The sequence below is a fragment of the Ranitomeya variabilis genome, chromosome 3, assembly GCF_051348905.1.
Source record: "Ranitomeya variabilis isolate aRanVar5 chromosome 3, aRanVar5.hap1, whole genome shotgun sequence".
NCBI lineage: Eukaryota > Metazoa > Chordata > Amphibia > Anura > Dendrobatidae > Ranitomeya > Ranitomeya variabilis.
This window is the reverse complement of record NC_135234.1, coordinates 24,630,860-24,654,847: the sequence shown is the minus strand read 5'-3', so window position 1 is coordinate 24,654,847 and position 23,988 is coordinate 24,630,860. Positions and strand designations below refer to the sequence as shown.

Below are 23,988 nucleotides of genomic sequence, written 5' to 3'. Positions count from 1 at the left end.
CCACGCTGGAGATTCAAGAACCCCCGAACCGTCTAACGGTCCGGGGGGAGAACACCAGCCCCCTAGAGCTTCCAGCAAAGGTCAGGATACAGATAGGAACAAGCTGGACAAAATACCAAACAAAACAAAAGCAAAACGCAAAGAAGCAGACTTAGCTTGAAAAACAGGAACCAGGATCAGAGGACAAGAGCACAACAGATTAGCTCTGATTTCAACGATGCCAGGCATTGAACTGAAGGTCCAGGGAGCTTATATAGCAACGCCCCTGAACTAACGGCCCAGGTGAGGATATAGGAAAAGACAGACGCTCCAGAGTCAAATCACTAATGACCACTAGAGGGAGCAAAAAGCAAAATCACAACAGTACCCCCCCCTTAGTGAGGGGTCACCGAACCCTCACCACGACCACCAGGGCGATCAGGATGAGCGGCATGAAAGGCACGAACTAAATCGGCCGCATGAACATCAGAGGCGACCACCCAGGAATTATCTTCCTGACCATAGCCCTTCCACTTGACCAGGTACTGAAGCCTCCGCCTGGAGAGACGAGAATCCAAGATCTTCTCCACCACGTACTCCAACTCGCCCTCAACCAACACCGGAGCAGGAGGCTCAGCAGAAGGAACCACAGGCACAACGTACCGCCGCAACAAGGACCTATGAAACACGTTGTGGATAGCAAACGACACAGGTAGATCCAGGCGAAAGGATACAGGATTAAGAATTTCCAATATCTTGTAAGGACCAATAAAACGAGGTTTAAATTTGGGAGAGGAAACCTTCATAGGAACAAAGCGGGAAGAAAGCCACACCAAATCCCCAACACGTAGTCGGGGACCCACACCGCGGCGGCGGTTGGCAAAGCGCTGAGCCCTCTCCTGTAACAACTTCAAGTTGTCCACCACAAGATTCCAGATCCGCTGCAACCTATCCACCACAGAATCCACCCCAGGGCAGTCAGAAGGTTCCACATGACCCGAAGAAAAACGAGGGTGGAAACCAGAGTTGCAGAAAAACGGCGAAACCAAGGTGGCGGAACTAGCCCGATTATTAAGGGCAAACTCAGCTAACGGCAAGAAGGTCACCCAATCGTCCTGATCAGCAGAGACAAAACACCTCAAATAAGCCTCCAAAGTCTGATTAGTTCGCTCCGTCTGTCCATTAGTCTGAGGATGGAAAGCAGACGAAAACGACAAGTCAATGCCCATCCTACTACAAAAGGATCGCCAGAATCTGGAAACGAACTGGGATCCTCTGTCTGACACAATATTCTCAGGGATGCCGTGCAAACGAACCACGTTCTGGAAAAACACAGGAACCAGATCGGAAGAGGAAGGCAGTTTAGGCAAAGGAACCAAATGGACCATCTTGGAGAAGCGATCACATATCACCCAGATAACAGACATGCCCTGAGACACCGGAAGATCAGAAATGAAATCCATGGAGATATGTGTCCAAGGTCTCTTAGGGACAGGCAAGGGCAAGAGCAACCCGCTGGCACGAGAACAGCAAGGCTTAGCTCGAGCACAAGTCCCACAGGACTGTACAAATGACCGCACATCCCTAGACAAGGAAGGCCACCAAAAGGATCTGGCCACCAGATCTCTGGTGCCAAAAATTCCTGGGTGACCTGCCAACACCGAGGAATGAACCTCGGAAATGACTCTGCTGGTCCACTTATCAGGCACAAACAGTCTGTCAGGTGGACAAGAATCAGGCCTATCAGCCTGAAATCTCTGCAACACACGTCGCAGATCAGGAGAAATAGCTGACAAGATAATACCATCCTTAAGAATACCAACAGGTTCAGCGACTCCAGGAGCATCAGGCACAAAGCTCCTGGAAAGAGCATCGGCCTTCACATTCTTTGAACCTGGTAAATACGAGACAACAAAGTCAAAACGGGAGAAAAACAATGACCAGCGGGCCTGTCTAGGAAGGATTCAGGCGTTTAGCAGACTCGAGATACATCAGATTTTTGTGATCAGTCAAGACCACCACACGATGCTTAGCACCCTCGAGCCAATGACGCCACTCCTCAAATGCCCATTTCATGGCCAACAACTCCCGATTGCCCACATCATAATTTCGCTCCGCAGGCGAAAACTTCCTAGAGAAAAAGGCGCAAGGTCTCATAACAGAGCAACCAGGGCCTCTCTGCGACAAAACGGCCCCTGCTCCAATCTCTGAAGCATCCACCTCAACTTGAAAGGGAAGCGAGACATCAGGCTGGCACAAAACAGGCGCCGAAGTAAACCGACGTTTCAACTCCTGGAAAGCCTCCACGGCAGCAGGAGCCCAATTAACCACATCGGAGCCCTTCTTGGTCATATCCGTCAAAGGTTTCTCAATGCTAGAAAAGTTAGCGATAAAACGACGGTAGAAGTTAGCGAAACCCAAGAACTTCTGAAGACTCTTAACTGACGAGGGCTGAGTCCAATCAAGAATAGCTCGGACCTTGACTGGGTCCATCTCCACAGCAGAAGGGGAAAAAATGAACCCCAAAAAGGGAACCTTCTGTACACCAAAAAGACACTTTGAGCCCTTGACAAACAAAGAATTTTCACGCAAAATTTTAAAGACCATCCTGACCTGCTCCACATGCGAGTCCCAATTATCAGAAAAAACCAGAATATCATCCAGATAAACGATCAGAAATTTATCCAGATAGTTCCGGAAAATGTCATGCATAAAGGACTGAAAAACTGAAGGGGCATTAGAGAGCCCAAAAGGCATCACCAAGTACTCAAAATGACCTTCGGGCGTATTGAATGCGGTTTTCCATTCATCCCCTTGCTTAATGCGCACAAGGTTGTACGCACCACGAAGGTCTATCTTGGTAAACCACTTGGCACCTTTAATCCGGGCAAACAAGTCAGACAACAGCGGCAAAGGATACTGAAATTTGACAGTGATCTTATTTAAAAGCCGATAGTCAATACAAGGCCTCAAAGATCCGTCCTTTTTAGCCACAAAAAAGAATCCCGCACCAAGAGGGGAAGAAGACGGACGGATGTGTCCTTTCTCCAGAGACTCCTTGATATATGAACGCATAGCGGTATGTTCAGGTATCGACAGATTAAACAGTCTTCCCTTAGGAAATTTACTGCCTGGAATCAAATCTATTGCACAGTCACATTCCCTATGAGGAGGCAATGCACTGGACCTGGATTCGCTAAAGACATCCTGATAATCAGACAAGTACTCCGGAACTTCCGAAGGCGTAGAAGAAGCAATAGACACAGGCAGGGAATCCTCATGAATACCACGACAGCCCCAACTAGACACTGACATAGCCTTCCAGTCAAGGACTGGATTATGGGTCTGTAACCATGGCAGCCCCAAAACAACCAAATCATGCATTTTATGTAGAACGAGAAAACGTATCACCTCGCGGTGTTCAGGAGTCATGCACATGGTAACCTGTGTCCAATACTGCGGCTTATTTTCTGCCAATGGCGTAGCATCAATACCCCTAAGAGGGATAGGATTTTCTAATGGTTCAAGAATAAAACCACAGCGCTTAGCAAATGAGAGATCCATAAGACTCAGGGCAGCACCTGAATCTACAAACGCCATGACAGGATAAGATGACAGTGAGCAAATCAAAGTTACAGACAGAATAAACTTAGGATGCAAATTACCAACGGTGACAGGACTAACAACCTTAGATATACGTTTAGAGCATGCTGAGATAACATGTGTAGAATCACCACAGTAGTAGCACAAGCCATTCCGGCGTCTATGAATTTTCCTCTCATTTCTAGTCAGGATTCTATCACATTGCATCAAATCAGGTGTCCGTTCAAACAACACCATGAGGGAATTTGCGGTTTTTCTATCACATTGCATCACATCAGGTGTCTGTTCAGACAACAACATGAGGGAATTTGCGGTTTTGCGCTCCCGCAACCGCCGGTCAATTTGAATAGCCAGGGACATGGTATCATTCAGACCTGTGGGAATGGGAAAACCCACCATAACATTCTTAATGGCCTCAGAAAGGCCATTTCTAAAATTAGCGGCCAGTGCACACTCGTTCCAATGTGTCAGCACGGACCATTTCCGAAATTTTTGGCAATACACCTCAGCCTCGTCCTGGCCCTGAGACATAGCCAGCAAGGCTTTCTCTGCCTGAATCTCAAGATTGGGTTCCTCATAAAGTAAACCGAGCGCCAGAAAAAACGCATCAATATCAGCCAATGCCGGATCTCCTGGCGCCAACGAAAAAGCCCAATACTGAGGGTCACCCCGTAAGAATGAAATAACAATTTTTACTTGTTGAGCAGAGTCTCCAGACGAACAAGGTTTCAGGGACAAAAATAATTTACAATTATTCCTGAAATTCCTAAACTTAAATCGGTCTCCTGAAAACAGTTCAGGAATCGGAATCTTGGGTTCAGACCTAGGATTTCTGGTAACATAATCTTGTATACCCTGCACACGAGCGGCAAGCTGGTCCACACTTGTAATCAAGGTCTGGACATTCATGTCTGCAGCAAGCTTAAGCCACTCTGAGGTAAAGGGGAAAAGAAAAAAAAAATGAGAGAGGGAAAAAAAAACCTCAAAATTTTCTTTCTTATAATCCCACTTCTGCAATGCATTAAACATTTAATACTGGCCTGGCATACTGTTATGACCCCAGTGGACAGGGTCTCAGAGGAACGTGTAAGTCTGCAAGATACAAAAATCCAGCTCATAGGGCTGTGGTAACTGGGTTGACCAAATAGCTACTCCTAACGCCAACACTAGAAGTAGCCGGGGATCATGCCTACGGTGATCGCTATATGACTCGCGCCAGCCGGAGAATCTAACTACCCCTAGGAGAAGAAAACAAAGACCTCTCTTGCCTCCAGAGAAAGGGACCCCAAAGCAAGAAACAAGCCCCCCACAAATAATAACGGTGAGGTAAGAGGAAATGACAAACACAGAAATGAACCAGGTTCAGCAAAGAGAGGCCAGCTTACTAATAGCAGAATATAGCAAGATAACTTATCTGGTCAACAAAAACCCTATAAAAATCCACGCTGGAGATTCAAGAACCCCCGAACCGTCTAACGGTCCGGGGGGAGAACACCAGCCCCCTAGAGCTTCCAGCAAAGGTCAGGATACAGATAGGAACAAGCTGGACAAAATACCAAACAAAACAAAAGCAAAAAGCAAAGAAGCAGACTTAGCTTGAAAAACAGGAACCAGGATCAGAGGACAAGAGCACAACAGATTAGCTCTGATTTCAACGATGCCAGGCATTGAACTGAAGGTCCAGGGAGCTTATATAGCAACGCCCCTGAACTAACGGCCCAGGTGAGGATATAGGAAAAGACAGACGCTCCAGAGTCAAATCACTAATGACCACTAGAGGGAGCAAAAAGCAAAATCACAACAGGAGACACTGAATGTCCAGTCTGTTAGGTATGAGGAGATCCAAGATATGGCCAAGTTTGCGATGCCACGAGATGAGATAATCTGTAGTAAGAGAGAATGGTCCACTGTGTCGAAGACAGAGTACTGTTGCTTGGGTTTGGCAGTTAGTAGGTCACTGCTGACTTTAGTGAGTGCAGTTTCAGATGAATGATGCAGATGGAATCCAGATTGTAAGCAGTTGAACAGGGAGTGAGAGGAGAGGTGGGAGGACAGTTCAAAATGGTCATGGTGTTGTTTCAGCAGATTTGAGACATAGGGGAGAAGTGATATGGGCTGATAGGTAGACACAGAGGACACAGAGGATGGTTCAAGGGAGAGCTTTATGAGGATGGGTGAGATGAAGACTGTGCTCAGGTTTGAGATGAGGCGGGACGGGATCGGGTCAAGTGCACAGATGGTGAGATGTGATCTGGAGAGCAGAAAGGAATGTTGATCTTCCATAATGGTGAGGGAGCTGGTTTTGGAGGAGGAGCACTGAGTAGTTATGAGGGGGATGTGGGGACTTTAGAGCTGCAGCTGTAGTGGTGGTATATAAAGCAGCAGAAGCATCTGCATTGTGTAAGGAACTTATGTGTGTAAGAAGGCGAAGGGATTCAGAGATTGTGCGCATGGAGAGGAGAGGGATGAGAATGTGAGTAAGTTTTGGTCAGACAAAGGGAGAGGTGAGTTGGAGAGGTTGGATAGGGAACAGAGGTGGGGGAAGATGAGGTCTAGTGTGTGGCCATCTTTGTGAGTGGCTGCAGAAGACCATTAAGCAAGGCGGAACAAGGAAGTGAGAGATAGAAGCTTAGAGACAGCTGAGATGGAAGTGTCAATGGGGATGTTGAGGTCACCCATGACGATAGTGGGGATGTCAGCGGAAATGAAATGAAGTAGTCAGGTTGTGAAGTGGTCGAAGAAGGTGGTGGCTGGCCCTGGGGGGCGGTAAATGACAGCTAGTTGGGGGTTGGAGGGGGAGTAGATGTGCACACAGTGCACCTCAAAAGAAGGGAGGTTAACTTTCTTGGCATTAAGAAACTTGCTTCAAAAAAGTAGGTTTTGCTTGTTTTTTATTGTGTTTTTTGCTGAGTTTTTGTGATGCTACATTTGTCTCTTGTGTATGCTGATAAAGTTTAGTGCCCCCTCCAAAAATCTAATTCTACTTCATCAGGTTTTGGTACAAAAAAAAAAGCAGCAAAACCTTATACCTGCGTTTTTTCAGTGTATTTTCAGCATTTTTTCCACCACCCATAAGTTTCAAATGGTGAAAAACGCTGAGAAAAGTGACCTGCTCTATTCTGCAAAACCTCAGGTTTTACACAAAATATTGAGGACAAAAGAACAAGCTGTGTGCATGAGGTTTCTGAAATCTCACAGACATAACTGGTACTGCAAAATGCAGTTAAAAGTTTCATTAAAAAATGCTGAAAAAAGTGCAGCAAAAACGCATACATGTGAACGTAGCCTTACATAGTTTTATACAGATGTTATCACTTGGGTATAATAATTACGCTGCTAGAAAAGCAAGCAAACACAAAAAACACTTTTTTATGCCATACTTTGAAAGCAGTAAGTTTTACATTTTTCTACCAGAGTCTATTCAGGGCTCAATTTTTTGTGTAACAAGTTGTAGTCTTCAGTTTTGCCATTTTTGATCACTCTATTTGAGACAGGATGAACTAAAATAACATTTCTTATTTATGTTTTTTTTTGGCATTCTCTGTATGGGATAAATATGGGTTGTAATGGACTTGGTGATGTCAGATGTGTGTCTTTTCTTGGGGTTTATTAATATTATTATTATTATGAGTCTCTTTTTTAATAGGTTTTTATTAATTTTTTAAACTTTATAAACATTTTTTTTCCATTACAATAGTCATTAGTTTCACAAGAGGACTAGAACATGTATCATTTGATGGTATAAATAGTACAATTCACTACTGATGTAGTGCAGGGCATTATCCCGCCTGTTGATGTCACATTGACAGGCTGCCTATTAGATCCGGCCTATGGAATCGGTCACACGATTCATGCCGCTCAAGACGGTGGCAGCAGGAATCAGCGCCTGGTTGCATGATTGCCCCCAGTTATTTTCTTATGTTTCTCCAGCATTATTATCCTCTTTCCAAACTATTTTTCTGTTATTTGCATTTTTTTTTCTCCCTTTCTGAGAGCCATAACTTTTATTTTTCTCAACGACATAGCCATATGAGGGTTTGTTTTTGGCAGGATGAGAAGGAGGTTTGAGTAGAAAAGTTCATTTTATCATTCAACATCCTGGAAAACGGGAAGAAAATCCAACTGCTATAAAACTGTGTAAATATAGAATTTCTGGAATTGTTTGTGCTGTTAATGACCTGCCAAAATAATTGCCCAGGTGTTAGGGTGGGCGGATTGCACTAAATATAAATTAAGATGAAGTGCGATCGCAACCCGGGGTCCATCGTGAAGTGATGGAAAACTACCGCTAGAATGAGCAATGGCGGAACAACACAGCGAGCGCTAGTTAGCTCGCACTGAATTAAATGTCACACCTGCCCTGAGCACACGCAGACAAGTCCACACTAACGTTAAGTCCCACACACTCACAAAACATAAATGATCTTAGCGCCCCGACGCGCGCTCCAGGAAACCTTTTATAAGTTCCTGTTCAAGTCCAGTCAGACAGGACCTTGCTCGTGGTCCAATCCGGAGCTGCCACGTCACCTGGGCAGCTGACGACCGACCACCAATGGGAGCTCACCACCTCACGAGCATCACGAGCATGCTCAGTAGGGTGATTTCTGGACTTAGCCTCTGGAACGCCTATTGCTAGTTACTATAGCTTTTGCTGGAGAGCCAGCAATAACCAAGCGAACAGCACAAGTCTGGGCAAGATGCTGAGACCGACGTCTTTACTGAGCAGCTCCCACTGTGGCTGAGGCAGAATGGGAGGCAGACATGGCTTAGAATCTGCCCCATGCAGTGGGAGAATCCTGGCGCCTAACACCAGGTCAGTGTACTTAACAGCAATACTAAACTTGAAAAAATGTTTTTTACTTAACCCCTTAACGACCGCCGATACGCCTTTTAACGGCGGCCGCTAAGGGTACTTAAACCACAGCGCCGTTAATTAACGGCGCTGTGGAAAAAGTGAATAGCGCCCCCCAGAGTCGGATTTTCTCTGGGGTCTCGGTTGCCGAGGGTAGCCGAGACCCCAGAGAACATGATTCGGGGGGTTTTTACCGACCCCCGAGTTGCGATCGCCGGTAATTAACCGTTTACCGGCGGTCGCAACAAAAAAAAAAAAAACGCGATTTGCCGTTTAATTTCTCTGTCCTCCGATGTGATCGCACATCGGAGGACAGAGAAATGTGGTCCCCGATGGCCCCCAATAGCCCCCCAATACTCACCTACCTCCCCCGGTGCTCCTCGTGTCTCCCCATGGGCGCCGCCATCTTTTTTCCGGGAAAAAATGGCGGGCGCACGCGCAGTGCGCCCGCCGCCCGGCACCCGGATGTTCTTTGGGGTCTTGGCTGCCGGGGGTAGCCGAGACCCCAAAGAACATGATCGGGGTCGATTTGCACCGACCCCTGCTTTGCGATCGCCGGTAATTAACAGTTTACCGGCGACCGCAAAAAAAAAAAAAAAAAAAAAAGCGATCAGTTATTTCTCTGTCCTCTGATGTGATCGCACATCAGAGGACAGAGAAATAGGGGGATTCGGGGACCCTAACATACTCACCCGGGGTCCCTGGGTCCTCTTCTGTCTTCTCCTGCCAGCCGGCTTTTTCATCATGGCGGGCGCATGCGCAGTGCGCCCGCCATCTGCTGCCATCTGCCGGCCGGCAGGAGAAGACAAGTTGGGGCTAAAATTAGGGTTAGGGTTAGGGTTAGAGTTAGGGTTAGGGTTAGGGTTGGGGCTAAATTTAGGGTTAGGGCTAGGGTTAGGCTACTTTCACACTAGCGTTTTTTGGCTTCCGTCGCAATGCGTCGTTGGAGAAAAAACGCATCCTGCAAAAGTGCTTGCAGGATGCGTTTTTCCTCCATTGGCTTGCATTAGCGACGCATTGCGACGGATTGCCACATGTCGCATCCGTCGTGCGACGGATGCGTCGTGCTTCGGCGGACCGTCGACACAAAAAAAACTACATGTAACTTTTTTGTGCGACGTGTCCCACATATTTCAGTGCCACGTGCCACGTATTTAAGTGACACGTGCCACGTATCAAAGTGCCACGTGCCACATATTTCAGTGCCACGTATCAAAGTGCCACGTGCCACGTATCAAAGTGCCACGTGCCACGTATCAAAGTGCCACGTGCCACGTATCAAAGTGCCACGTGCCACATATTTCAGTGCCACGTGCCACGTGCCACGTATCAAAGTGCCACGTGCCACATCTTTCAGTGCCACGTGCCACGTATTTAAGTGACACGTGCCACGTATCAAAGTGCCACGTGCCACGTATCAAAGTGCCACGTGCCACATATTTCAGTGCCACGTGCCACGTATCAAAGTGCCACGTGCCACATCTTTCAGTGCCACGTGCCACGTATTTAAGTGACACGTGCCACGTATCAAAGTGCCACGTGCCACATATTTCAGTGCCACGTATCAAAGTGCCACGTGCCACGTATCAAAGTGCCACGTGCCACGTATCAAAGTGCCACGTGCCACGTATTTCAGTGTCACGTATTTAAGTGACACGTATCACGTATAAGTGCCACGTGTCACGTATTTAATTGCCACATATTTAAGTGCCACGTATCAAGATTTTCCATGGAGAACAGACACATCCAGAGATATGTCTGCTCTCCACGGCTGCAGCAACACACTGACAGGAGCCATAGTTCCTGTCGGTGTGTCACTGCGCATGCGCGAGCGAGTTTACCGGCGGTCATTGACCCCGGCACTCTCGCTTAACGGCAGTGCTGCGTGGGAAAGTTCAACGCAGCTGTACTGCTGTTAACCGAGACGCCGGAGTCATTGAACTCCGGAACAGTACGCGATACACTGCTAGGAGCTTCGCTCCTGGCAGTGTATCGCCGGAGAGCAGCCGATCGGCGTGGGACACTCGTTTTATGGATTCTGCGGACAGGGAGTATGAATTTGGTTTATTATTTTTGGATTTTTTCCTGGAGGATCGAGGGCTTCGCCTACAAGTGTGCTGTTGGTGAGTATATACTCTGTGTTATATGTTGTATGTACTGTGTGTCATGTATGTGTATTGTGTGTAGGTGTTTTGTGTAACTTTACAATTGTGCTAAGTCGCCGGACACAGGGACAACTCTCCCATCCTAATACCGGATGGGAGTAGTAGTCCCATACGGCGACTTAGCACAATGGTGGCACTAGCGTCGCATGGGGACACACACACGCACACACACGCACACACACACACACAGAAGGACTCCATGCTGCTTCACTGGGGGGCGGGGGCTTCCCTCTTCCTGTCCGACGTCACGTCCGGTCCTGGGTGTCAACCCCTCCGTACAAAGACGCCGACACCCAGGACAAAGGCGCTGTGTGTGGAAGGTAATATGGGGCCCTAGGGGGATACGCAGACACGCCGCTGCGTAAAGAATTGACATGTCAATTCTTTTTACGCCGGCGTGTTTGCAGACAAAAGCGCCGCGTTTTTTTGCGGTGTGTCTGAACGGCAAAGTGAATTTCTCATTCACTTTGCCGGCAGACGAAAATGACATTGCGCATTTTTGAAAAGCGCCCGCAAAATAGCGCTCAAAAATGCGCTATGTCTGAAAGTAGCCTAAGGCTTCTTTCACACTTGCGTCGGTACGGGGCGGTCGCAATGCGTCGGCCCGATGTACCGACGCACGTTGTGAAAATTGTGCACAACGTGGGCAGCGGATGCAGTTTTTCAACGCATCCGCTGCCCAGTCTATGTCCTGGGGAGGAGGGGGCAGAGTTACGGCTACGCATCCGCGGAAATGGCGGACGCGACGTACAAAAAAAAGGTTACATTGAACTTTTTTTGTGACGACGGGGGCTAAAGTTATGGTTAGGGTTGGGGCTAAAGTTAGGGTTGGGGCTAAAGTTAGGGTTAGAGTTGGGATTAGGGTTAGGGTTTGGATTAGGGTTGGGATTAGTGTTACGTTTGGGATTAGGGTTGGGATTAGGGTTAGGATTAGGGTTAGGGGTGTGTTGGATTTAGGGTTTTGATTAGGGTTATGGTTAGGGTTGAGATTAGGGCTGTTTTGGGGTTAGGGTTGTGATTATCGTTAGGGTTGTGATTAGGATTATGGATCGGGTTGAGATTAGGGTTAGGGCTGTGTTGGGGTTAGGGTTGGAGTTAGAATTGGGGGGTTTCCACTGTTTAGGTACATCAGGGGGTCTCCAAACACGACAGCCAATTTTGCGCTAAAAAAGTCAAATGGTACTCCCTCCCTTCTGAGCTCTGCCGTGCGCCCAAACAGTGGTTTACCCCCACATATGGGGCATCAGCGTACTCGGGATAAATTGGACAACAACTTTTGGGGTCCAATTTCTCCTGTTACCCTTGTGAAAATAAAAACTTGGGGGCTAAAAATCTTTTTTGTTGGAAAAAAATATATTTTTTTATTTTCACTACTCTGCATTATAAATTTCTGTGAAGCACTTGAGCTTTCAAAGTTCTCACCACATATCTAGATAAGTTCCTTAGGGGGTCTAGTTTCCAAAATTTGGTCACTTGTGGGGGTTTCTACTGTTTAGGTACATTAGGGGTCTGCAAACGCAACATAACGCCCGCAGACAATTCTATCAAAGTCTGCATTGCAAAATGGCGCTCCTTCCCTTCCGAGCTCTGCCGTGCGCCCAAACAGTGGTTTACCCCCACATATGGGGTACCAGCATACTCAGGACAAATTGGACAACAACTTTTGGGGTCCAATTTCTCTTGTTACCCTTGTGAAAATAAAAATTTGGGGGCTAAAAAAATCTTTTTTGTGGGAAAAAAAATATTTTTTATTTTCACTACTCTGCATTATAAACTTCTGTGAAGCACTTGGGCATTCAAAGTTCTCACCACATATCTAGATAAGTTCCTTGGGGGGGTCTATTTTCCAAAATGGGGTCACTTGTTGGGGGTTTCTACTGTTTAGGTACATTAGGGGTCTGCAAAGGCAACATAACGCCCGCAGACAATTCTATCAAAGTCTGCATTCCAAAATGGCACTCCTTCCCTTCCGAGCTCTGCCATGCGCCCAAACAGTGGTTTACCCCCACATATGGGGTACCAGCATACTCAGGACAAATTGGACAACAACTTTTGGGGTCCAATTTCTCTTGTTACCCTTGTGAAAATAAAAACTTGGGGGCTAAAAAATCTTTATTGTTAAAAAATATATATTTTTTATTTTCACGACTCTGCATTATAAACTTCTGTGATGCACTTGGGCATTCAAAGTTCTCACTACACATCTAGATAAGTTCCATGGGGGGTCTAGTTTCCAAAATGGGGTCACTTTTGGGGGGTTTCTGCTGTTTAGGCACATCAGGGGCTCTCCAAACGCGACATGGCGTCCGATCTCAATTCCAGTCAATTTTGCATTGAAAAGTCAAATGGCGCTCCTTTGCTTCCGAGCTCAGCCATGCGCCCAAACAGTGGTTTACCCCCACATATGGGGTGTCGGCGTACTCAAGACAAATTGTACAACAGCTTCTGGGGTCCATTTTCTCCTGTTACCCTTGGTAAAATAAAAATTTGGAGGCAAAAAGATCATTTTTGTAGAAAAAATGCGATTTTTTTATTTTCACGGCTCTACGTTATAAACTTCTGTGAAGCACCTGGGGGTTTAAAGTGCTCACCACACATCTAGATAAGTTCCTTAAGGGGTCTAGTTTCCAAAATGGTGTCATATGTGGGGGGTCTCTACTGTTTAGGCACATCAGCGGCTCTCCAAACGTGACATGGCGTCCGATCTCAATTCCAGCCAATTCTACATTGAAAAAGTAAAACGACACTCCTTCTCTTCCAAGCTCTGTGGTGCGCCCAAACAGTGGTTTACCCCCATATATGGGGTATCGACGTACTCAGGAGAAATTGCACAACAACTTTTGTGGTCTAATTTCTCCTGTTACCCTTGTGAAAATAAAAATTTGGGGGCAAAAAGATCATTTTTGTAGAAAAAATGAGATTTTTTATTTTCACGGCTCTACGTTATAAACTTCTGTGAAGCACTTGGGGGTTCAAAGTGCTCACCACACATCTAGATAAGTTCCTTGGGGGGTCTAGTTTCCAAAATGGTATCACTTGTGGGGGGTTTCCACTGTTTAGGCACATCAGCGACTCTCCAAACGCGACATGGCATCCGATCTCAATTCCAGCCAATTCTGCATTGAAAAAGTCAAACGGTGCTCCTTCACTTCCAAGCTCTGCGGTGCGCCCAAACAGTGGTTTACCTCCACATATGGGGTATCGACGTACTCAGGAGAAATTGCACAACAACTTTTGTGGTCTAATTTCTCCTGTTACCCTTGTGAAAATAAAAATTTTGGGGCAAAAAGATCATTTTTGTAGAAAAAATGAGATTTTTTATTTTCACGGCTCTACGTTATAAACTTCTGTGAAGCACTTGGGGGTTCAAAGTGCTCACCACACATCTAGATAAGTTCCTTGGGGGGTCTAGTTTCCAAAATGGTGTCACTTGTGGGGGGTTTCCACTGTTTAGGCACATCAGGGACTCTCCAAACGCGACATGGCATCCGATCTCAATTCCAGCCAATTCTGCATTGAAAAAGTCAAACGGTGCTCCTTCACTTCCAAGCTCTGCGGTGCGCCCAAACAGTGGTTTACCTCCACATATGGGGTATCGACGTACTCAGGAGAAATTGCACAACAACTTTTGTGGTCTAATTTCTCCTGTTACCCTTGTGAAAATAAGAATTTGTGGGCGAAAAAATCATTTTTGTGAAAACAAATGCGATTTTTTATTTTCACGGCTCTACGTTATAAACTTCTGTGAAGCACTTGGGGGTTCAAAGTGCTCACCACACATCTAGATAAGTTCCTTGGGGGGTCTAGTTTCCAAAATGGTGTCACTTGTGGGGGGTTTCCACTGTTTAGGCACATTAGGGGCTCTCCAAACGCGACATGGCGTCCGATCTCAATTCCAGCCAATTCTGCATTGAAACAGTCAAACGGTGCTCCTTCACTTCCAAGCTCTGCGGTGCGCCCAAACAGTGGTTTACCTCCACATATGGGGTATCGGCGTACTCAGGAAAAATTGCACAACAAAATTTGTGGTTAAATTTCTGTTTTTACACTTGTGAAAATTAAAAAAAATGGTTCTGAAGTAAAATGTTTGCAAAAAAAAGTAAAATGTTAATTTTTTTCTTCCACATTGTTTTAGTTCCTGTGAAGTACGTAAAGGGTTAATAAACTTCTTGAATGTGGTTTTGAGCAGCTTGAGGGGTGCAGTTTTTAGAATGGTGTCACACTTGGTTATTTTCTATCATATAGACCCCTCAAAATCACTTCAAAGGTGATGTGGTCCCTAAAAAAAACATGGTGTTGTAAAAATGAGAAATTGCTGGTCAACTTTTAACCCTTATAACTCCCTAACAAAAAAAAAAATTGTTTCCAAAATTGTGCTGATGTAAAGTAGACATGTGAGAAATGTTATTTATTAACTATTTTTTGTGACATATCTCTCTGATTTAAGGGCATAAAAATACAAAGTTTGAAAATTGCAAAATTTTAAAAATTTTCGCCATATTTCCATTTTTTTCATAAATAATCGCAAGTAATATCGAAGAAATGTTACCACTAACTTGAAGTACAACATGTCACGAAAAAACAATCTCAGAATCAGCGGGATCCGATAAAGCGTTCCAGAGTTATAACCTCATAAAGTGACACTGGTCAGAATTGTAAAAATTGGCTCGGTCATTAAGTACCAAATTGGCTCTGTCACTAAGGGGTTAAGCAGTGAATTTTTTTTGTTAATTTGTATAAAAAAATTTGCTTGTGTCGTCATGTTCCGAGACAAGTAATAATTAAATTTTACAGTCAATGGGGTTGTGCAAGGACTTATTTTTTTGTGCACTGAGCTGACGGTTCTATTGATACCATTTTGGGGTAGACATGATGTTTTGATCATCTCTTATTGCATTTTTTGTAGCGTTGTGTCATTTCAATTTTTTTTTTCTCGTTATGCCTTTTACCAATTGGGTAATTCATGTTATACTTTGATAGATCGGGCTTTTACTGATGTAGAGATACCAAATCAGTTTGGATTTTTATATTTTTAGTTCCTTATTTTAAATTGGGTAAAAGAACGTTGGTTTGAATAGTTATATTATTGTTATTATAATTTTGTGAAATATTATGTTTTTACTTTTTCTGTTGCTGTTAGAGGAGATCCTAGTAAAAATATAAGCTACATTTCTAAGCCCGCCTCAAAGACAGGGAACTGGCATATGTCATCACTTCACACACTACCAGGGTGTAGAGGATTAATGCCACCGATTACTTATGTGGAAATATCTAGTATGCTGGGAGGAGTAAAGTCGATATACAGTCCCAGACACAGTTTGGAGATCAGAAAAGTGGATTTTGCCAGGTAGAGAAGTCGGGGGTTACTGCAGAAGACATGGCTGAGATCTGAGGAAGTGTTCTACAGGATTGCTTGTTTACCCTTTAAGGAGGAGGAGAATTATTTGCCCTGAAGTGTGGGATGCCGAGGAGACCCAATGGGCATGCCCATGAGGAAGATGAAGCAGGTGTTGGGAGTGAGGCTGCACTAAACACAAGGAAGATTTGCAAGGTAGCTGGAACATTGTGTCCACTGGGGAGTAATTGTTCGGTATGGAGTGGAAGATAGGCAAAGCAGGTAGGCCAGAATCCCAGAAGATAGTGATGGAGCTTAAAGAGAACATTTCACTAGTCTGAGCATGTTATAACTGGCCACATGATGAGATGAAATAATGGCTGTAGAGCTGAGAAAAACTAACTTTTCATTTTTTTAATTTCTCCTAGCATGTATATTAGCATGTAAATTTGCTATGGTAGTTTCCTCTTAAACCAAGGGATTCTTCTGTGAAGGTGTGTCATTTTCCCAGTGTATGACATTGGAGGCATTGCAGCGTTTCAGAGTTCTGGTCGTTGCAGTAATGTCATTCTTCCACCAGGGGGAGTGATATTACGTCTGAAGGCAATAAAGGAGATCTCTTCACCAGGTAAATACAATGCATGCAACATGTTCACACTCCAGACCAGAAGGGGGAGCTCTAAGCCTGTTTAAGGTGAACTCCCCTATATAACATCCTGATCTGGAGGGAAATGGGGTTCAGAGTTCAGTTCCTGTCAGGAAGACAGAGGAAGAGGAGCTCAGTGGCATGATATGCTGCAACTCCTGGAAGAAGACACTAAAGTGAGCATATTGCAGAGAGTGTGCAGGAAAGCAGAGCACAGGAGAGGAATATCAGAGGGAGATCAGCCAGGAACAAGCTGCTTCCCTCTGAGGAGCAGTAATCCGGTAGCCAGGATACTGAGGGAGTAAGGATCTCTACGCTTTACTTCAGAGACTGGCAGGACACTAATTCCATGTTGGCTGCCTGACCATACACCCAGGAGGCACGGTGGCAACTAGTGGGGGCTGGGGCGTCGTAGGGTTCCTGTAAAAAGCCTCAGGCCACCAGTCATATGGGTTTGTCCTATCCATACCATCTGGGGGACAGAGAGAAAGAGAAATAACATCTACAACACCAACATCAGTTGTGAGGACCTTACCGAGAAGCTCAGCAGGGAGGTACTACAACACCCAGGCGCTAGAGGAAGGCTACTGATTTCCACCTGGATAAGGGGACTCTGGATTTGCCTCCAAACCGGCCGGACTCTGCCTGCCCTGTGATCCGGTGCTCTGGACTGTGGACACTGAAGCCTTCAGTAAAGGTAAAGAGACTGCAACCTTGTGTCCTCGTTATTCACATCAACCACCACCTACACTCTGGGAAGCCCTGGGGATACACTTCACCTGTGGGAAGGTATACCATCTAGCTGCATTAACATCACCCCAGCGGACCCCTAAGCAGTGTCGGTCACCCTGACCGAATACCACAGGTGGCGTCACGAACATTATTCAAACTTTCCCTTTTATTGGACGTCCCTCAAAGGGCCACGGACCGGGTCGGGCCACCGTGACATTCCCCGAACCGAGAGACCCGGTACCGAGTACCCCATTGCCCTTACGTGGGGGCGATCCAGCATCATGCAGAGGAAAAAAAGAACACGCCCCCGAGGAATGTTAGACTAGGATTTTTCTGCTTTGTATGGTAAGACATGTAATGAAATACACATGTGCTTGATAAAGCGGCGCTCCACTGAAACATCACAAGTGCAGACATTTGGTCAGTTATCCAGGTTCTGTGCTGGATTTGGCCAGAATGAAGACGTTTACATCTTTCTTTAAAGGAGTTATTACACCCCGGTAAGAATGGTGATGGATCTTTCTAGTAAATATTTGTTGGGAAAAGAAATGTACACTGTGATTTGACATTTGCTGTAAAGAGGCATTGAAAAGAAGAATATATTGGTGCTGGTTCTTTATTGGTCATCTGGTTCTCTTTACATGTTGTATCTTTACAGTAGATGTCTATGGTCATTTACCTCTGGTGTATAGTCATGTATAGACACGGAGGGGCATTTCTCATACCTTATTATTGGTAACAGTAGCATTTTCTTTTTCCTTTTTCACAGTTGAACCTTTTCTTTTCTTTATCTCAGTTCCCGGTGTCCCTATAATATTCTAAGAAATTGTTGAAAAGAAAACCAAATCACTTAAATGTCTTGAAGGTAGAAAAACCTCTAAGCCTCAAACAAATTTTGTACTTTGGCCAATCTGGACTTTTCAGGCTAAGGGCTTGTGCAAATGAACATTTTAATTGGATAAGTACTATCAGTGACATTGATGGATAACACTCATATCTATTTTATTCTGTGCTGTGCACATGTCCAATTTTTTCCTTGGATCAAGTGGTCCAAAAAAAAACAAAAACAGCATGCCTCCATGAATCGAAGGGAGCACACCTATTCATATTTATGGGTCTGTGAAAAAAATGCACTGCACTCGGATGACATCCAAGTGTGGTCTGATTATCATGGACTGACATAATGGAGAAGGTGGAGAAACTTTCCCCCTTTTTCTTCTCTCCATCTCCTTAGAAGTCTGGTCAAACTTTGGTTAAACTCAGCTGCAGAACAGGACAGGTTCTCCAGAAAGAGATGATCTTTGGAAATGTTCTTCACTCTGACCAAGAAATGAATGCTCTGGGCAGAGGACACCCTCTATTAGAACCCTCAAAAATGCAAAAACTATTAGCATTCAAAAAAAGGTTTTGTTGAAATGGGTTTTCTAACATTGCCATCCCCTTCAAAAGGTTATTCTCATCTTGACTAGAGATGGGCATACCCCTGAATGTTCGGGTCCGGTGGGTTCGGCCTAACAGTTAAAAAAAAGTTCAGGTTCGCGCAAAGTGCCAGAATTGGCGCACCTGATAGAGGCGACTAATCTGGGTGGCTGCGGGCTGCTATTTTTATGCTGGCGGGCCAATATCTATGGTCCCTTACCAGCCTGAAAATACTAGCCCCCAGTTGTCTGCTTTAGCTCCGCTAGTTGTCAAAAATGGGGGGACCTCACGTGGTTTTTTAAATTATTTACTTAAATAATTTAAAAAACAGCATGCGGACCCCTCTATTCTTGATAACCAGCCTTGCTAAAGCTGACAGCTGAGGGTTGCAGCCCGCAGCTGTCAGTTTTGCTTGGCTGGTTGTCAAAAATACAGGGGAACCCACATCTTTTTTTTTGTTAAATTATTTATTTTCAGCGCAGGCGCCGGCTGGTGAATACTCTCATCAGTCACCGTCTGCTCTCGCTGTTATTAGCGGCAGCAGGACTAGGCTGGTGGGAGCAGTAGTTCCATCAGCCGACACCAGTGAGTGGAGGTAAACTTTTTACTTCCGATTAGAACTATGTCATTTGACAGTGTGGTAACTGTGGCTGTCTGACAGGCCGTAATGATTTTACCGCCGATCAGAGGTAGTGTTTGAAGCGTTGTCATGCATATGACAGTGCGAGAAACACCCGGTGTTCGTGGGGGCCGAACCAGAACAGTAACAGACTTTCTGCCCAACTTTACTGTTCTGGTTCACCCATCTCTGTTCTTAACCAAAGCATAAGCCATTAATGTCTGATAGATGAGAGTACTACCATCCAGAACTGATCTATCTTTAAAGGAAAGCCATACAAAAGAATTCCATAAAGACGCCCTTGTTTGGCCAACTGACATTACTGGCTCCTTTTCTTAAGATGACATAGTGTATGCCTTTAGTCTACAAGATCAGGCTAACTTTTTAGAGTGGTAAGTAATGAAATAGAAAAATTATTCATTACCCCTAAAAATAAATCCAATATAAATAACAAAGAGAGAGAGGCCCTTAAAATCATGGAGCAGTGGGATGATGTAGTGTTTAAAAGTGCTGACAAGGGTGGGAACATCGTTATTTGGCCACGTGTTATGTATGAACAGCAGGCATTTAAGTTACTTAATGATTCTAGATGCTATAAATTATTGACATTTAATCCCACGTTGCAATATCAAGAGGATCTGATAATAATTTTATCTATGGCATTTGAACAGGGCATCATTCCCAAGAGACTACTGGATCTTTATAAAAAATTGCACCCCAAGTTGGCAACATTCTATCTGATTCCGAAAATACATAAAGATGCAGAGAATCCTCGAGGGAGACCAATAGTTTCTGGGAATGATAGTCTCTGTGAAGTTATCTGTAAGATAGTGGATTATTATTTAAAACCATTAGTAATGGAATTGCCATCTCATGTAAAAGACACCACGGCAGTCCTTGGGCAGTTGGATAATGTGGTCCTAGGTGGAGACATGCTATTGGTTGTTGCCGATGTTGAAGCTTTGTATACTTCAATAAAACATCAGGATGGATTAAGAGCTGTGGAGTGGTTTCTTCAGGCAAGTAATATTGAAAGAACTCAGACTGATTTCCTTGTGTCCCTATTAAATTTTATTTTAACTCATAATGTATTCACTTTCAATAAAAAGATATACCTGCAGCAGCAGGGTACTGCTATGGGGGCGGCTTCTGCCCCCTCATATGCAAACCTGTTTTTGGGGTATTGGGAACGGGAGATCTTCCAATGTGAATCCACTTCTGGGATCAATAAGATCGAGAAGTGGATTCGTTATATCGATGATGTGTTTTTCATATTTGAGGGGACAGCAAATGAACTAGAAGATCTGATGAAAAAATTGAATGATAATAAATACAACATCAAACTGACATTTAATTATGGAACAACTGTCGAATTTCTAGATTTAAAGATCTCAATCGGGACTGATGGATATCTGACAACAACTATCTTTAGAAAACCGACAGCAACTAATTCATTGTTGGAGGTTACTTCCTCACATCCAAAATCCACAATCCAAGGAATACCGGTGGGTCAGTTTTTAAGATTAAAGAGAATTTGTTCAGAAGAGAATGATTTTATACTGCAATCCAAAGAACTGACTGAGCGCTTCAAGGCTAGAGGCTACAGTAATCGCAGTATAAAGAAAGGATTCAAGAGAGCAAGAAATTAATCACGCAATTCGTTACTATATAGAAACCATTTGACAGATCAAAGGGAAATTAAAGATAAGGAAATACGACTGATTACTAACTGCCATTCCCAGTGGTATGAGTTCAAACGTATCATTGTTAATCATTGGGACATTTTGACCTCTGATCCTATTTTAAAGAGAATTTTGCCTCCATTCCCTTCCATTGTAGCAAAATGTTCTAAAAACTTAAGAGACTATCTTGTCCATAGCCATTATGAACCCAAATTATTAAGAGATAAGGATGAAAAAGACAATAATGGCTTTTTTCCGTGCGGCCTGTGTAAGGCCTACGCAAATTTAGTGAAAGGAAAAAAATTTTTGAATCATGATGGTTCAAGAACATATGAAATAAGGAAACGTATTTCTTGCAGCTCAAAGGGTGTTATCTACATGGCAGAATGTCCTTGCCGAAAAATTTATGTAGGTCTCACCAGTAGAGAATTAAAGGTTAGGACAAGAGAACACTGTCGAGATATTGAAAAAGCAAAAAGTGTATTGAATGACTCAGAAATAAAAACAATCCCCAAGCACTTTAAGAAATATCATCAGCGCAATTCCAGTTTGTTAAAAATCCGGGGAATTGATTTAGTCACGTTGGGCTATAGAGGAGCTGACCTTAATAAACAGCTAGCAAAAAGAGAGAGCTGGTGGATTTTCCAACTAGGATCTTTAGCACCACAAGGCCTCAATGAAACTTTTGGCTTTGCAGCATTTTTATAATGAGGCTAACCTATAGAAATATATCAATATTTAACATGGACAGGTGAAGGTTTTTTAACTGTTTTTAATATGCGTCAAGGTTGATTTTAATTTATTTATTAATTCTATCATTTGTAGCGGTTGCATATGTACCGTCTGCTGACGAGACTGTGGTGAAGGATGGTGGGCTTTTGGACAATCATGAATCATAACATAGCATGAAAAGGAGAGAAAAAAAGAAAAAAGAGAAGAAAAGAAGATAATTAATATTTTTTAATAATATTTTTTTTAAAAAATATATACACATAAATGGACAATTTCTATTTTTACTTTTTATGCGTACCATATGTAAGTTTTTTAGAGGTAGTAATTTATATAATGTTTTGATTGATACTAGATTTTGTAATAATTTATCATCTCTATAATGTCATATTTAATGTTGACTTCACTTTCTTTGATGCTCTGATTAGTAGATATTTTAGTCACTTTTTATCACCGACGGTGTATTTTTATTTAGCTTTATACGTTGTATATTTACGGCATATGTATTATTAATATTGATACACATATTATTTTATGTTAATTAATATTGATATTGTATTATGGTAATACACACTATTTACGTCACTCACACATTTATTTGCTTTTGTTTCACCTTTTTAATGGCTGCTTATGGTCATCTATAGGATTCACTCTAGTATCAATAGGTGGTTCACTATATATTTGATATTATATAGCACACAAGGGATTCAAATATTGATTCTTTTCATCTCTTTATGTTTTATATCAAGCCTTGTTATATCTTCCATTTATCTAACAGCAGGTTAGAACGCATTCCAAAGTTGGGCGCCTGTTTGCTGGAAGTGGCAGGGGATCATAAAGTGATCACCATCTTCCCCCACCCCATTAGGGGTGTGGGAGGTAAGATCGTGATTCACGGGATCACTACCACTACGGCATTTTTTGACAAAAAACAGGACGCACCACTACGGACATGCGTTAAGAAAGACCTAGCTGTTGTGATATCTATCTATGCCTTACCACATTCAAGGTTTACAGCATCGGGTTATTGGTGACGTGGTATGACGCATGCGCTATTGCACCCGACGACAAGTGAGTCATAGGTTGTGATATTTTTCTGGATTGGTTGAATTCTTTATAGCGCATGCGCTTTGATTTGCAGTAACCACTATGTCATCACATTGGAATTTTTCTATTGGTTGATTCGTTTTTAACACCGATGCGCCGAGTTAGATATTGGACGGCACACTTTCTTATTGGTTAGCCGCGGTATATATGCACCGCAATCTTTCCTTTCCGGACACGCCCCCCCCCGAAGAAGCTGGGCGAAACGCGCGCGTCGGGGCTGGAGGTCTTTAACTTCTGTGAACGGCACACTTTCTTCCTTGTTGGCAATAAGGTAAACTGCCTTTTTGGATGTGCATTTTAAATGATTATATATTTCCTTAATCTATCAAGCTATAATTTAGTGCGTTATTATGATGTGACATTGGACATGTCTGAGGACATGATGTGCATCAGGCATGGTCTATGTATAAGGATAGATATAAAGGGAATAATTAAATCATTAGGTATTTGTTAAGTGAAGCTTGAAATACCCAGACCGGCATACACTTTATCTAATTAGGCTAACTATTGTTACAGTACCATCTAGTGGATATGTAAAGAAATTGTACAGATCGTACTTTATTTATTTCTCTTTTTTCTGTATATATAAATAATAATAAACATTTTTACTATTATATAGCCATAATATTAGATTTGTAGGATGCTATTGAAACAAAAATACAGACATGGTTAAAGTAATCTCCATTTTTTCCCAGTATCATAGTTCCTGTAAAGAAATTTTAATTGATTTTGAAAGAATTAATAAAGTATTTTTTATATTTATTTGGTCACTTCAATTGTTTTTTTTTGTGTCGAAAAACAAAAGAAAGGGGATTTTTTGGGTGGGACACACAAAGAAGCTATGTGGTATATCAGTATATGAAGTGCAGCTCTAGTGAAAGGGCAATTGTTATATGTAAGGACACATTGGGAGGTAGGGGAGAGGGGGATTTGGGAGCTGCTCAAACTGGTGATGTGCAAAGATCCATTGCAGTGGAGTAAATGCTGGCTGGTTCCGTACCTGCTGTTGATTACAGCTAAAGGCTACGAAAGGGAAGGTGATTTCTGGCACAACTGTCCAGATAAAATCAAAGTCGTTTATTAGAAAATGTTAAAACATGGTTAACACAAAACCTCGGAG

General features: G+C 43.6%; 1 protein-coding gene across 6 annotated transcripts in view; it reads right to left on the bottom strand.

The window, feature by feature from the left end:
• The window catches only part of LOC143815020 (uncharacterized), an 87,245-nt gene that overhangs the window by 1,246 nt on the left and 62,011 nt on the right, over window positions 1–23,988 (bottom strand). For 4 of the 6 annotated variants that reach the window (XM_077293802.1, XM_077293807.1, XM_077293804.1 and 1 more), the window contains one exon: window positions 18,038–18,130. The exons of the other annotated variants lie outside the window; for them this stretch is intronic. In XM_077293802.1, coding sequence (XP_077149917.1) covers window positions 18,038–18,130 — 93 coding nt within the window. The remainder of the gene's footprint in view (window positions 1–18,037; window positions 18,131–23,988) is intronic. 6 annotated transcript variants of the gene reach the window in all.